We start from the raw sequence: 14628 nt of genomic DNA, 5'->3' as shown, positions 1-14628 counted from the left end.
TGAGGCTCACTCAAGACAAGCATCGAAAAACTAGCCATGTTGAATATGTATGTGCCCATGCTTGCTAGTGGAGCACCGATACTGAAGTATCTGTGTAAACCATGTTATGTAAAAAGGTGGATACCTGGCTTAAAAGAAGCCTTAGAGGTGGATGGTAGAGAGAACAATGTATAACAACTGTGACAAATGTCTCTGAGCTGGTAGAAAATTAAAAAAAATAAAAAAGGCCCCAACGGTGTTTCATAGAAATAAAACAAAGGCAAATTTGGCCAGGCGCGGTGGCTCATACCTATAATCCCAGCAATTTGAGAGGCCAAGATGGGTGGATCACGAGGTCAGGAGATCAAGACCATCCTGACTAACATGGTGAAAACCCATCTCTACTAAAAAAACACAAAAAATTGGCCAGGAGTGGTGGCTCATACCTGTAATCCCAGCACTTTGGGAGGCCAAGGCAGGCGGATAATGAGGTCAGGAGATCGAGAGCATCCTGGCTAACACAGTGAAACCCTGTATCTACTAAAAATACAAAAAAAAAAAAAACTAGCTGGGCATGGTGGCGGGCGCCTGTAGTCCCAGCTACTCAGAAGGCTGAGGCAGGAGAATGGCATGAACCCGGGAGGCAGAGCTTGCAGTGAGCCAAGATCGTGCCTGCACTCCAGCCTGATCGACAGAGTCTCTGTCTCAAAAAAAAGAAAAAGAAAAAAAGAAAAAATTACCCGGGCATGGTGGCACATGCCTATAGTCCCAGCTACTCGGGAGGCTGAGGCAGGGGAATCACTTGAACCTGGGAGGCAGAAGTTGTAGTGAGCCAAAATCGTGCCACTGCACTCCAGCCTGGTGACAGAGCAAGACTCCATCTAAATTTAAAAATAATAATAATAATAAAATAATAAATAAATAAATAAATGGCAAATTTGGGCCTAATATGAAGGACTTCAAATACATTGGACTTTCCCACATTAAATTAGCCTGAAGAGTGGTAAACTCTATGACTAGAAGAAAGTAGTCAAGCAGATTTAGATGACTATTAAGAAAATCCTGAAAGCAATTCTTACACTAGGAGGTAGGGGTATCAAGGGGATTTGAAACAGATAACTAAAGCTCTTCCTATCTTGGAAAAGTATATAGCTACCTTGTTAGCTGCAGGCAAGGGTATTAAGATGATGCCCACCACAGCTCCTTTAAGAGTAGTGGGTGATCTCAAGAAGCAGAAAAGAGGCCAGTAATCACCACTGAACTGCATATAAGACCTAGAAGGCTTTGTGATCTTTACATGTTTGTTAGAAAAGGTACAGGGAGACAGACCAACAATGGCCAGCCTACCTGACTATGAGTCAACAGTTGGCCTAAACAGTACAACAGAGCCCTCCTATTCCCACTCATGACAATGATGGATGTACCAGTCTCAGAGATTCCAGTTTTTCCTTGCTGCTTAAGTGAAAGGCAATTTGTATAGTCACCTTTCCTCTAATGCCCTCCCTATTTACTCCTTGTTTTTAGTGCACAGAGAATGCTGAAACTTCAAGGGCTTGCAATTTTCTGTATTTGGGAAGAGTACCAACCCGGCAGCACAGATGTTATTCCTACCTAACAAATTCATTAGATTTTTTGGCTCTATATTGAAAAGGGAAGATTGGTCTGATTTGGTGGATCTATTTGAAAGGGCTTACAGAGGAAATCCTGAAAACTGGCCTGTTCACTTCCCCACTTAAACTTCTAAGTTGGACTGGATTAAGCATGTTTTTACCTGACCCTTAGATTTATGAGACATACACAAACATGCTTATCATAAGTGGGCTGTGACAGTCTTTTCCCTAAAATTTATGAAACCTGGAATAACTTAACAACATTATGAAACCAGGAATATAAGAGGAACAACAATTAAAATGTAGTTCTGGGGCATCTGGGAAGATAAGCCTCAAGTTATGTATACATCCTGTGAACTCAGTTGCCAGTCTTAAATCTTATGCCAAAAACATTCCAGTCAATTAACAAATATATACTGAGAGGTGACTGTGAGCAAGAACTCATACTAAGTTCAATGGAAGACAAGTCCATTGTGGGCTCTCTGGGTTATTACTATAGCTGATTATTGCTATAGTCAGGGTATAATAAAACTTGAATAACACACAATGACTCATATAATTCTAAATATTTTAGGAAGTAGAACTCAAATTCCTTCAGTAGTACCTTCAATAGGGTTACCTGAAATAGAAACCAATGGTATGATGGCTCATGCCTGTAATCCCAGCATTTTGGGAAGCTAAAGGCAGGAGGATCACTTGAGTCCAGGAGTTCAAGACCAGCCTGGGCAACACGGCAAAACCCCATCTCTACTAAAAATACAGAAAATTAGCCTGGTGTGGTGGTGCATGCCTACAGTCCCAGCTACTCAGGAGGCTGAGGCAGGAGAACTGCTTGAGCCTAGGAGGTCAAGGCTGTAGTGAGCTGTGATCCTGCCACTGCACTCTAGCCTGGGTGATGGGAGTGAGACCCTGTAGAAAGAAAAGAAAAGGAAAGGAAAAAGGAAAAAGGAAACAGGAAAAAGAAAAGGAAAAAGGAAAAAACAGGAAAAGAAAGGAAAAGGAAAGGAAAGAAGAAAAGGAAAGGAAGTCAAAGAAAGAAAGAAAGAAAGAAGAAAGAAAGAAAGAAAGAAAGAAAGAAAGAAAGAAAAGGAAGAAAAGGAAAGAGGAGACCCTGTCAAGAAAAGAAAGAAAGAAAGAAGAAAGAAAGAAAGAAAGAAAGAAGAAAGAAAGACCCTGTCAGAAAAGAAAGAAAGAAAGAAAAGAAAGAAAGAAAGAAAGAAAGAAAGAAAGAAAGAAAGAAAGAAAAGAAAAAGAAAAGAAAGAAAAGAAAAGAAAGAAAGAAGGAAGGAAGGAAAGAAAGAAAGGGAGAGAAGAGAAGAGAAGAGAAGAGAAGACAGGGAGGGAGGGAAAGGAGGGAGGGAGGGAGGGAGGGAGGAAGGAAAGAAGGAAGGAAGGAAGGAAGGAAGGAAGGAAGGAAGGAAGGAAGGAAGGAAGGAAGGAAGGAGGAAGGAGGGAGGGAGGGAGGGAAACCGAGCTTTAGTCATTCACAGAAAACCTGTCACAGTGAAGGGGGCATAAAGCAGAGGAAATTCTACTAATGTCAAATAGTGAAAATAGCTCTGAAAGATTTCATCTTCTGAGAGATTTGTCTCTGCAGGTAAACATTAGCAAAATATTTTTCTGGAAGCCAGTAAGATACTTGAGAAATCAGAGCTTTTAGGTAAAAAACAAACATTTTTTAAAGTGATTAACTTAATTTTTAAAAACTGCCAAAGGTCATAGGTTATTACAGTCATATGGATAGCTCTTGCAAATTAATGAGAACAATGGATAAAATGACAGTGCTGTAGTATTTCAGAATGTATATTTTAGTATGTCTTTAAAACAGATAAACCACCTCAATGTGGTAAAGTATATTTTGCAAATTACCAAAATTTCCTCCTTTCTTTTGGTATAAGTAAAGAAATGAAAAGAGAATGAACTACTGAAAAGCAAATCCTTCACACTATGTGTATTTGACAAGTGGAAAGCATCTGCAGGTTGGTCTGTGGGCACAGTCATAGCAACACAATTCCCCTGTCAGCTCAACTCCAGGAACCAGACAGCAAGTAGCTTTGCGTTTGACTATGTTTATTTACCTATCTGGCAAGCAGGGGAGATAGACGGTTTGGTAAAAAGGGTAAACCAGACAAAAACATCTGTATATTTTAGGGCTTCCAGCTAAGCTACATGCTAAGTAAGTGAGAAGAAAGACTTGACTTACCTGCACTGCCAAGCTGTTTATAAAATCTGTACTCTAAATGAAGCTGTGGAGCACGTGATTTTATTGGTTCCTGAAACCCAAAAAGAAAAACTGATCAGATTTCAACAAATGGGATTTTTCCATTCTTAAATTTTTGGAGTAAACAACGGTTAAGATCACCTAATGTTTTAGAGATGATATCCATATATGAGAGTCTTTTCTAACCACAATTTGTCTTAGACAGTACAGCTAAGAGAAGATGAAGGTGAATTACATACAACTCCTTCCATGGATAGTTAAATAAAAATAGACTTTGCATGAGCTACCATTCAAGGATACCTTTCTTGCAATGAAATATTCTCGCCGGGTGCGGTGGCTCAAGCCTGTAATCCCAACACTTTGGGAGGCCGAAACGGGCGGATCACGAGGTCAGGAGATCGAGACCATCCTGGCTAACACCGTGAAACCCCGTCTCTACTAAAAAATACAAAAAACTGGCCGGGCGAGGTGGCGGGCGCCTATACTCCCAGCTACTCGGGAGGCTGAGGCAGGAGAATGGCGTAAACCCGGGAGGCGGAGCTTGCAGTGAGCTGAGATCCGGCCACTGCACTCCAGTCTGGGCGACAGAGCAGACTCCGTCTCAAAAAAAAAAAAAAAAAAAAAAAAGAAATATTCTCCTGATATGTATTTTCCCCGGAAACTTGATGCCAAACCTTTAAATAAAAAGAAATACCAGAATGTATTTCCTGCTTGTTTTGTTCTGAATTTTGGGAGGTTCACCATTTTATTATTTTTAGAAAAATAATGCATGCTCAGAAGAAAATTCCAATATACAAAAATTAGAAAGCAAAAATCATCTGTGATCCCGCCACTTTAAAGAGTGGCACTATTAACATTTTAGTGAATGCCTTTCCAAGTATTTATCTATATATGTATTTATATATAATATAGACTGATGAACTTAATTTTATATAAATGAGATTATAATATATTTGCTGTTCATTAATGTGCTGTTGAATTCAACAATGTAATAACGTTTTCCCACGGCAGTAAATAAACGTGTATAATGTCTTGTTTTTTTTTTAAAGACAGGGTCTCGCTGCACTGCAGTCGAAACCTCCCAGGTTCAAGTCATCCTCCTATCTTAGCCTCCCGAGCGGCTGGGACCACAAGTGTGTGCCATCACTCACAGCTAATTTTTATTTTTTTGTAGAGATAGGATCTTACTATGTTGCCCAGGCTGGTCCCAAATTCCTGGGCTCAAGCAACCCTCCCACTTCAGCCACCCAAAGTGCTGTGGGATTATAGGCATAAGCCACTGCACCTGGCTTATATTATTTTTAATGGTTTAAGTATTGCCTTGTATGTGTATATGTATTTTGTATTTACGTATGTACGTATACACACCCTCCCCATAATTTTTGGACATGTGAACTGTTTTCACTTTCCAATATTATGAACAATGCTTTTAGGAACATGCTTATGTATATTTCTTTTTAAACTACTGAGAATTAAAGATTATAAATACAATTAAAATATGTAACTTCAATCAATGTGGTGTTCAAGTTTCCAAACATTGAGTTTTCTAAAAACCTCAGAGATAAAGCAGCCAAACAACCACACTTTGCTCTATACCAGTTGAGCAACTGGCTAGTTGATTATTCTAAACTGACAGTGTACTGGGCAACTGGCTAACAAGAGAACCAAACATTACCCTAAACACATTATAATCTCTCTTTAAAAGCTCAACAGTAGCTGACATGGTGGCTCATGTCTGCAATCCAGCACTTTCAGAGGCTGAGACAGGAGGATCACTCGATACCAGGAGTTTAAGACCAGCCTGGGCAACACAGCAAAACCTCATCTTTACAAATAAACAAATAAAATAGGACGGGCATGGTGGCTCATGCCTGTAATCCCAGCACTTTGGGAGGCTGAGGCGGGACAACTGCTTAAGTCCAGGAGTTCGAGACCAGCCTGGGCAACATAGGGAGACCCTGTCTCTACCAAAAATTAAAAAATTAGCCTGGCAGGATGGCATGCTCCTGTAGTCCCAGCTACTCAGAAAGATGAGGTGGGAGGACTGCTTGAGTCCCAGAGACCAAGACTGCAGGGAGCTGTGATTGTGCCACTGTACTCCAGCCTGGGCGACAGAGTGAGACCTTGTCTCAATCAATCAATCAATAAAATAAAGTTCAACATCTGCACACCCATTAGGATGGCTATTATCAAAAACAGAAAATAACAAGTGTTGACGAGGATGTGGAGAAACTGGAACCCTTGTGCACTGCTGATGGGAATGCAAAATGGTGCAGTGACTGCTCGGGAAAATGGTATGGCAATTTTTCAAAAAATTAAACACAGAATCATTATGATTCACAATTCTCTTTCGGGATAGATGCTTCAAAGAAGTGGAAGCAGGAACTCAGATTTATTTGTACATGCATGTTCATAGCATTATTATTCACCATAACTAACAGGTGGAAGCAACCTAAGTGCGTATGATTGGACGAATGGATAAACAAAATTGGGTATATACATATGATTAAGTACTATTCAACCTTAAAAAGGAAATTCCGACACATGCTACAACATGGGCAAACCTTGAGGGCAAACCTATGCTCAGTGAAATAAGCCAGTTATAAAGGACAAATATTGCATGAGTCCACTTAATATTAAGTACATAGTAGCCAGGTGCAGTGGCTCATGCCTGTAATCCTAGCACTTTGGGAGGCTGAGACAGGTGGACTGCCTGAGCTCAGGAGTTCAAGAGCAGCCTAGGCAACATGGTGAAACTCTGTCTCTACTAAAATACAAAAAATTAGCCAGGAGTGTCAGCGTGCACCTGTAGTCCCAGCTACTCAGGAGGCTGAGGCAGGAGAATTGCTTGAACCCGGGAGGTGGAGGTTGCAGTTAGCCTAGATCGCACCACTGCACTCCAGCCTGGGCGACAAAGCAAGACTCTGTCTCCAAAAAAACAAACAACAACAAAAAATTAAGTATCTAGTGTAGTCAAATTCATAGAGACAGACAGAATGGTGGTTGCCAAGGAGTTGGGGGGAGGGGAGTGTTTAACAGATAGGAAATTTCAGTTAGGGAAGATGAAAAAGTTCTGGAGATGGATGGTGGTGATGGTTATACACCAATGTAAATGTACTTAATGCCATTGAAATTTTTTTTTTTTTTTTTTTTTTTTTGAGACGGAGTTTCACTCTTGTTGCCCAGGCTGGACTGTAATGGCATGATATTGGCTCACCACAACCTCCGCCTCCCGGGTTCAGCGATTTTCCTGCCTCAGCCTCCCAAGTAGCTGGGATTACAGGCATGTCTCACCACTCCTGGCTAATTTTTGTATTTTTAGTGGAGATGGGGTTTCTCCATGTTGGTCAGGCTGGTATCAAACCCCTGACCTCAGGTGATCCGCCCGCCTCAGCCTCCCAAAGTGCTGGGATTACAGGCATGAGCCACTGCACCTGGTCAATGCCACTGAACTTTAAAAAATTGTTATAATGGTAAATTCTGGATATCATCTGTTATTAGATAATATTATTTTCTCCTATTCCTTTCCATGGGTTGCCCTTTTTAAAATTCTGTTGACAGTATGCAAAAGTTTTAAATTTTGCTGAAGTCCAACTTAGCTAGCTTTTTCTTTTGCTGTCTGTGATTTTGGTGTCATATCCAAGAAATCACTGCCAAATTCAATGTCATGAAGCTTTTCCCATGTGTATTCTGGTTAAAAGTATTATAGTTTCAATCTTATATTTAGGTCTTTGATCCACTCTGAATTGTTGAATACAATGTAAAGTAAGAATCCAACTTCACTGTTACGTGGGTATCCAGATTTTCTAGCATCATTTGTTGAAAGGACTGTCCTTTCCTCCACTGAGTGGTTATTTGTCCTTTTTTTTTTTTTTTTTTTTTGAGATGGAGTCTTACTCTGTCACCCAGGCTGGAGTGCAATGGCACAATCTCAGCTCACTGCAACCTCCACCTCCCGTGTTCAAGCAATTCTTCTGCCTCAGCCTCCCAAGTAGCTGGGACTACAGACGCACGCCACCACACTCAGCTAATTTTGTATTTTTAGTAGAGACGAGATTTTACCATAGTGGCCAGGCTGGTCTCAAACTCCCGACCTCATGATCCACCCACTTCAGCCTCCCAAAGTGCTGAGATTACAGGTGTGAGCCCCCGTGCCCAGCCTATTTGTCTTATGTTTAAGACAGACTCCAAGGAAGAAGATTCCATAACTTCTCTCAATAATTCATGCTGATGTTGAACAAGTTTCATGGTTTGGAACACTTTTATATTATACTCACATCTCACTACTGAAACTTAAGCCTATTTTTCTTAAGTCCTCAGCAAAAAAATAAAAAAACTCCTCAATAACCTCAAATACTATTAAGTAGCTCTCTTCAAATAACAAAACAATCTAATGATTTCCTAGACTGTCTTTCCTCAGGCAAAGTAATTTCAAATTCCTTTCACCTTTCCTCATAGGTCCTAGTTTTTAATTCTTTGATCATCTTTGAAGGCTCTTTCCTGAATCCATTTGAAGTTTTCTGCATTTTTCTTAAGATATAGAATTCATTAACCAAAGAATTCAGAAGTTTCTCTGAAGTTGTCTAGTCTATCCCTCTGCTTCTAGGAAGATTTTATCGAAATCAGTTCAGGCCAGACTGGAATGTTCATATCTGTAGGAAGCGCTAGGAAGAAAGAACTTATACCCTTCTTTGAGTATAAAATCAGCAATCACTAGAGTTGGACTTCAAGTGTCTCAAGACTTTTAGTCAAAAGAAAAGTACATGGCCAGGCATGTTGGCTCACGCCTGTAATCCCAGCACTTTGGGAGGCTGGGGTGGGTGAATCACGAGGTCAGGAGATCGAGACCATCCTGGCCAACATGGTGAAACCCCTTCTCTATTAAAAATACAAAAATTAGCTGGGCATGGTGGTGCATGCCTGTAATCCCAGCTACTCAGGAGGCTGAGGCAAGAGAATCGCTTGAACCAGGGGAGTTGGAGGTTGCAGTGAGCCGAGATCGTGCCACTGCACTCCAGCCTGGTGACTGAGCAAGATTCCATCTCAAAAAAAAAAAAAAAGAAAAAGAAAAAGAAAAGTACATAAGACTAATTATATTGTAGAGTCCCTTTCCTATTTCTCTCTTCAGATAGAGAGGTATCATATCACTCTTGTGTCTCCATTTGGTTGCAGATCTTCCACTGAATCACTATCAAAGCAGCCAGGTATAGAATTTTTCCATTAGCAAAGTAACTAAGAATTCACAAGGAACCAAACAGAAACAGTGACGACAAATCAACATGGAACTAGAAGTTGATCAAAAAACTAGAAAAGGGACTATTCCTTCTGGAGAAATCACTTTTGGATTCTGACAAACCACAGAGGCAATTAATTTTAAAAACCACAGATCCTTCCTCAAATATTATACTCTCGATCTTCATGCTGGAAAGCATAATAGAGTAGCTAAGCCAGTAAATTAAAAATGCAAAACTCCATAGAGTTCAAGGATTGAAAGGCATACACATCATATATTCAGACATGAGGGTCTTATTATGAAGACTGAGAGAATTACACACTTCAGCCAACTCCTTAGCACATGGCCATAGCCTGCTCAGCCAATTGGGCTTCAAGGTGCTTTTCTGGAAGCACTATAAGTAGAAGGCACTGCAAAGCTCAGTCTACAGACTGCAGAAGGCAGCAATATTAGCAGCACAGAGAGATTTTTTTTAAACCCAATTGTTAGAAAACCTCTGTTAAAAAGAACCCTTAGAAATGTGGGTGATGGATAAAGGAGGGGCTCATTACACTATTTTGTTTACTTTGTGTATGTTTTTTTAAAGGTTTGTAGAACTCTAAGAAAAAAGAGTCCACAATGAAGATCCAAACAAAGTACAACTGAAACAGCAGCAGCAGAGTCCTTGCATTTCTGTGCCAGATGCTGATTACATTTCCATAGAGGCTGTGCATTTGCCAGAATATTTGCCACAGTTATTCTGGAAAACACATGCCTGCCTAAAATCCTAAACAAACAGCAGACAGCTACCTTATAGGAGTATAGTGCTTAAGGCAAATTTACCATTACAATCCAAAGAGCTCAATTACTGCTTTCATAGCTCCCTTTGAAGAACAGAAGCCCAAAAGGAAGAGAGAAAGCCTGTAGACAAAAATTGTTATCCTCTAAAATGCCTTTCAGACTTATTTGAAAGAGAAATGCAGTACTGAGTCACATCATACTAGATTGCAAGAGTTCCATTATTAGCTTTAAATAGTGGCCATACAAAGCAAAATAAAAGTTTTTAAAAAGGAAAGTGAAATGTAATGATCAATCATGTCAACAATATGTTATGTAAGCTTATCTATACAGGTTAATTGGTATAACCTGGCAGAAGAAATCAAGATGAAAGAACTGTCCCTAACAGAAAGCCCAACAAATATGTAGTAATGTGACAAATTTTTTAAGTGTTTTAGGAAGTGCTTCGTTCTCTTAGTAGTCCCAAAAAATCAGAGATTATTCCAACTTATCAGAATAATAAAACAAAAAGTAAAAAAAGTTGGTGTACTAGAGAACACTTTAATAGAATAACCAAATTCCTATAAATTAAAAAAATGTGGTTAATCCTATTTTTTTGAGACAGGGTATCACTCTGTCTCCCAGGCTGAAGTGCACAGGTGCTGAGTGCACAGGTGCAAGCAATCTCGGCTCACTGCAGACTCAACTTCCTGGGCTCAGGTTATTCTCCCACATTAGCCTCCAAAGTAGTGGGGACTACAGGTGTGTGCCAGCACACCTGACACATTTTTTGTATTTTTTGTAGAGACAGGGTTTCGCCTTGTTGCCCAGGCTGGTCTGAACTTCTGGGCTCAAGCGATCTGCCTGTCTTGGCTTCCTAAAGTGGATTACAGGCATGAGCCACTGTGTCTGGCCGGTTAATCCTCTAATATTCAATCTAAGAGGATATTTGACCTGCATTGTTAACATGTATTACCTCTCTTCCTGCTCCCATCTATCCAACAAGAGTTCCAAGTCAAAATACAAAAAGAAAACAGTGGGTTTCCTAGAAGTTACCTGCTGCTCTAAGCCCTGCTCCCTGTCCACCCACCCCTTTGTAGGGAAACAAATCTGGTAACTGTCAGTTCCTCACAAGACAACCCTACCTCCTCCACAAGCAAGCTGGATGAGAAGAATGACCAATCACAGAACAAGTGTGGATGTGGTAAGTGCAATTAATTTGAAAAGAATAACAATGCCAGGCGTGGTGGCTCACACCTGTAATCCCAGCACTTTGGGAGGCCGAGCTGGGTGGATCACCTGAGCTCAGGAGTTCGAGACCAACTGAGCAACATGATGAAACACTGTCTCTACAAAAAATACAAAACTTAGCCAGGTGTGGTGGCACACACCTGTAGTCCCAGCTACTTAGGAGGCAGACTGAGGTGGAAGGATCGCTTGAGCCCAGGAGGCAGAGGTTGCAGTGAGCCAAGATCACATCACTGCACTCCAGCCTGGGCAACAGCGTGAGACCCTGTTTCTAAAAAATAAATAAAAAGAAGGAAAAGAAAAGAATTACATAGATTTCCTTCAATCATTAACTCCTCTAGCTTCCAACTAATAAAACAAAGCTACCTGTAAATCCTGGCATACCTACTATGAGGACAAACACAGAGTTTCAGTGAAACTAGTCATATGAAACATTTCACATGAAAAAATGGTTTTGTTATCCACCTTAAATATAAGACAAAGAATTCTGTCTTTTAAAATTATTAGTCCTCACAAATAATAAAATTATTACTTCTCTTTTTTAATAGGATATCATTTTCAATGACTAGTTTAATTATTCACAAGGTTAGTATTAATATACCAATTAACTTCTTTGCTTCTAATTTGACCATATGGTGTTTTTCAAGCTTGACAGATTTTTAAGGCCATGATTAGATGATCAGTTATGATTTTCTTCTAAGTACAAAAAATAAATCAGTTTAGAGAAAAAAACAGTAAAATTTTTGAATGATTTTATCTTTTTAATTAAGATACCTCTGTGAAAGATTAAGTTCACAGAATTACTAGTTCTTCCAGCTTTTTTTAATCAACTAATTTTTGAGTCATCATTGCTAACACTAAAGTTAGTATCATTTAATTATATAGTGTTATATAGTATACAGTGATTCATCACTGTAACACTATCATTGAAGAAAAACATGGGATCATATATTTTAAAAAACCATTAGCATTTTCGTGAATGAATGCTTAAAACTATTTCCTATAAGAAGATATAAGCAATGGGAGCACCAAAACATTAATCACCACAAACAGATTCTACTCACCAGTTTGATTGCTACATATTCATTGGTGTAGAGATTTTTACCTAAGGGGAAAGCAGAATGTATACGTTTTAGTGACATTTATTCCGGGAAAAGCAAAGCAAAATATTAGCTTACAGGGTCATGAGAAAGGTTATATTCCCAATGTTGCTCACATAAATGAAACTTGATTCATAAGTGAAAAGCTACAGAGATAATCAGATCCAGCAAGGCTAGAACAGCTTGAAAATTTAGAAATTTAAGCTACACCTGAGAATTTTCCTAAAAGCGAAAACATATCTCTCTTACACACACACACACGCATGCGCGCGTGTGTTAATATTTCTCATCTGTTAAGTCACAAGGCAATTCAAGAAGAAATTCCAGAATTTCAAAGAGATTTTAGCTATTGGCACAACAAACACAAACCTTCATTCTTCGAACTAACTGGCAAATAGAATTCTATATATTTTGTCACGGTATGTCGTGTCAACTTTAGATGGCATAAAGGATAGTGTGAATAAAACCAATTATTGCCCAAACCTACTTTTGGAGAATTCATCTACTGCTTGTAAGCAGATGATTCTCAAAGTTGTTTTGACTGTTCACCAGAACAATAGCTTTATATCTTTTAACTATTTATAGGAAACAGACCTGCAGTTAGATAACACTTACACATCTCAAAGGTCTTCCTGCAATAATGCTTTTTTCTTTAAACTTTCCTATTTCTACAAATGTAATCAATATTCCCAGACATTTAGATTAAGAACTTGGAATGATGATGAGGACCAGAGCAATAACTTTCAATTAGTGAACCTGTAATATATGCTGGGTACTCAGCTCCTCTCACCTCCCCACCGTCACTAATCCTTGGAAGCCTTAACTTTAATTCCTCCTGAGTGCTTAGTACATACCATGTAGTTTAGCCACTGCACCAAACTTCATATCTCTTCTTACACATTTGCCTTCTTATCCAGCTAGAGTGTAAATATCTTGAGGATAGGGATTTTAAGTTTTCTCAATACCCTATGGTGCTTAAGACCATGTTCAGCACATATAAGACACTCAAAATCTCGACTGATTAAAAGTTATTGGTACTGTACCTATAGTACGGCTATTTTTAAAATAATATACCAATAAATGTTATATTCCTATAATACACAGCTGAATATGTGTGTGAAAAATAATATAAAAGGAATATAAAATAGTTTTTAGTATTTTCTAATTTTTATATAATGTGCATTGTTTTTAAAAACAAAAAAACAAGCTGGGTGTGGTGTAATCCCAACACTTTGGGAGGCTGAGGCAGGTGGATCACTTGAGGTCAGGAGTTCAAGACCAGCCTGGCCAACATGGTGAAACCCTGTCTCTACTAAAAATACAAAAATTAGCTAGGCATGGTGGTGAACACTTGTAATCTCAGATACTCGTGAGGCTGAGGCGAGAAAATCACTTGAACCTGGGAGGTGTAGGCTACAGTGAGCCAAGATTACACCATTGTACTCCAGCCTGGGCAACAGAGTGAGATGCCGTCTCATAAATAAATAAATAAACAAAGAAAGATAAAAAGCTGCTTACAAGTTTTCATTTACACACCTCTAGACAACTAAGGCCCTCTGCAATATAACTACATCATTAAACTTTTCATACTGCCATCAGATTGTGAGTACTTTTGTGTCAAAGAGTACACTAATTTAGGAATAATTTTTGTCTGCAAGTAAGATAAAAAGAAGACTAACAGGTTGGTTTCTTAGGTGTTTGACCTAAGAAACCATAAGAAACACCTAGGCCGGGTGCGGTGGCTCAAGCCTGTAATCCCAGCACTTTGGGAGGCCGAGACGGGCGGATCACAAGGTCAGGGGATCGAGACCACCCTGGCTAACACGGTGAAACCCCGTCTCTACTAAAAATACAAAAACTAGCCGGGCGAGGTGGCGGGCGTCTGTAGTCCCAGCTACTTGGGAGGCTGAGGTAGGAGAATGGCGTGAACCCGGGAGGCGGAGCTTGCAGTGAGCTGAGATCCGGCCACTGCACTCCAGCCTGGGGGACAGAGCGAGACTCCGCCTCAAAAAAAAAAAAAAAAAAAAAAAAAAAGGCTAGTAATAAGAGAGGAACAGATGAGGCAGTAACAAATAGCCAACTCCCGGGCAGATTAAAACTTTAATTTGGCCCACGACTTCTTCTTGCACACCAGATGTGATGCTGCGCAAAGATTTTTTTTTTTCTTTTTTTTTTTTTTTGAGACAAAGAGTCTCGCTCTGTTGCCCAGGCTGGAGTGCAGTGGCCGGATCTCAGCTCACTGCAAGCTCCACCTCCCGGGTTTACGCCATTCTCCTGCCTCAGCCTCCCGAGTAGCTGGGACTACAGGCACCCGCCACCTCGCCCAGCTAGTTTTTTGTATTTTTTAGTAGAGACGGGGTTTCACCGTATTAGCCAGGATGGTCTCGATCTCCTGACCTCGTGATCCGCCCGTTTCGGCCTCCCAAAGTGCTGGGATTACAGGCTTGAGCCACCGTGCCTGGCCCAAGATTTTTCAGGATA

General features: G+C 40.0%; 1 protein-coding gene across 6 annotated transcripts in view; it reads right to left on the bottom strand.

The window, feature by feature from the left end:
- Positions 1-14628, bottom strand: part of CSNK1G1 (casein kinase 1 gamma 1) — a 205671-nt gene that overhangs the window by 87757 nt on the left and 103286 nt on the right. For all 6 annotated transcript variants that reach the window (XM_030929878.1, XM_030929880.1, XM_010355478.2 and 3 more), the window contains exons 3-4: positions 12112-12152; positions 3793-3862 (exon numbers count right to left, since the gene is read on the bottom strand). In XM_030929878.1, coding sequence (XP_030785738.1) covers positions 3793-3862; positions 12112-12152 — 111 coding nt within the window. The remainder of the gene's footprint in view (positions 1-3792; positions 3863-12111; positions 12153-14628) is intronic.

Source organism: Rhinopithecus roxellana, chromosome 5, assembly GCF_007565055.1.
Source record: "Rhinopithecus roxellana isolate Shanxi Qingling chromosome 5, ASM756505v1, whole genome shotgun sequence".
In the NCBI taxonomy this organism is placed as follows: domain Eukaryota; kingdom Metazoa; phylum Chordata; class Mammalia; order Primates; family Cercopithecidae; genus Rhinopithecus; species Rhinopithecus roxellana.
This window is presented reverse-complemented; position numbering and strand designations above follow the sequence as displayed.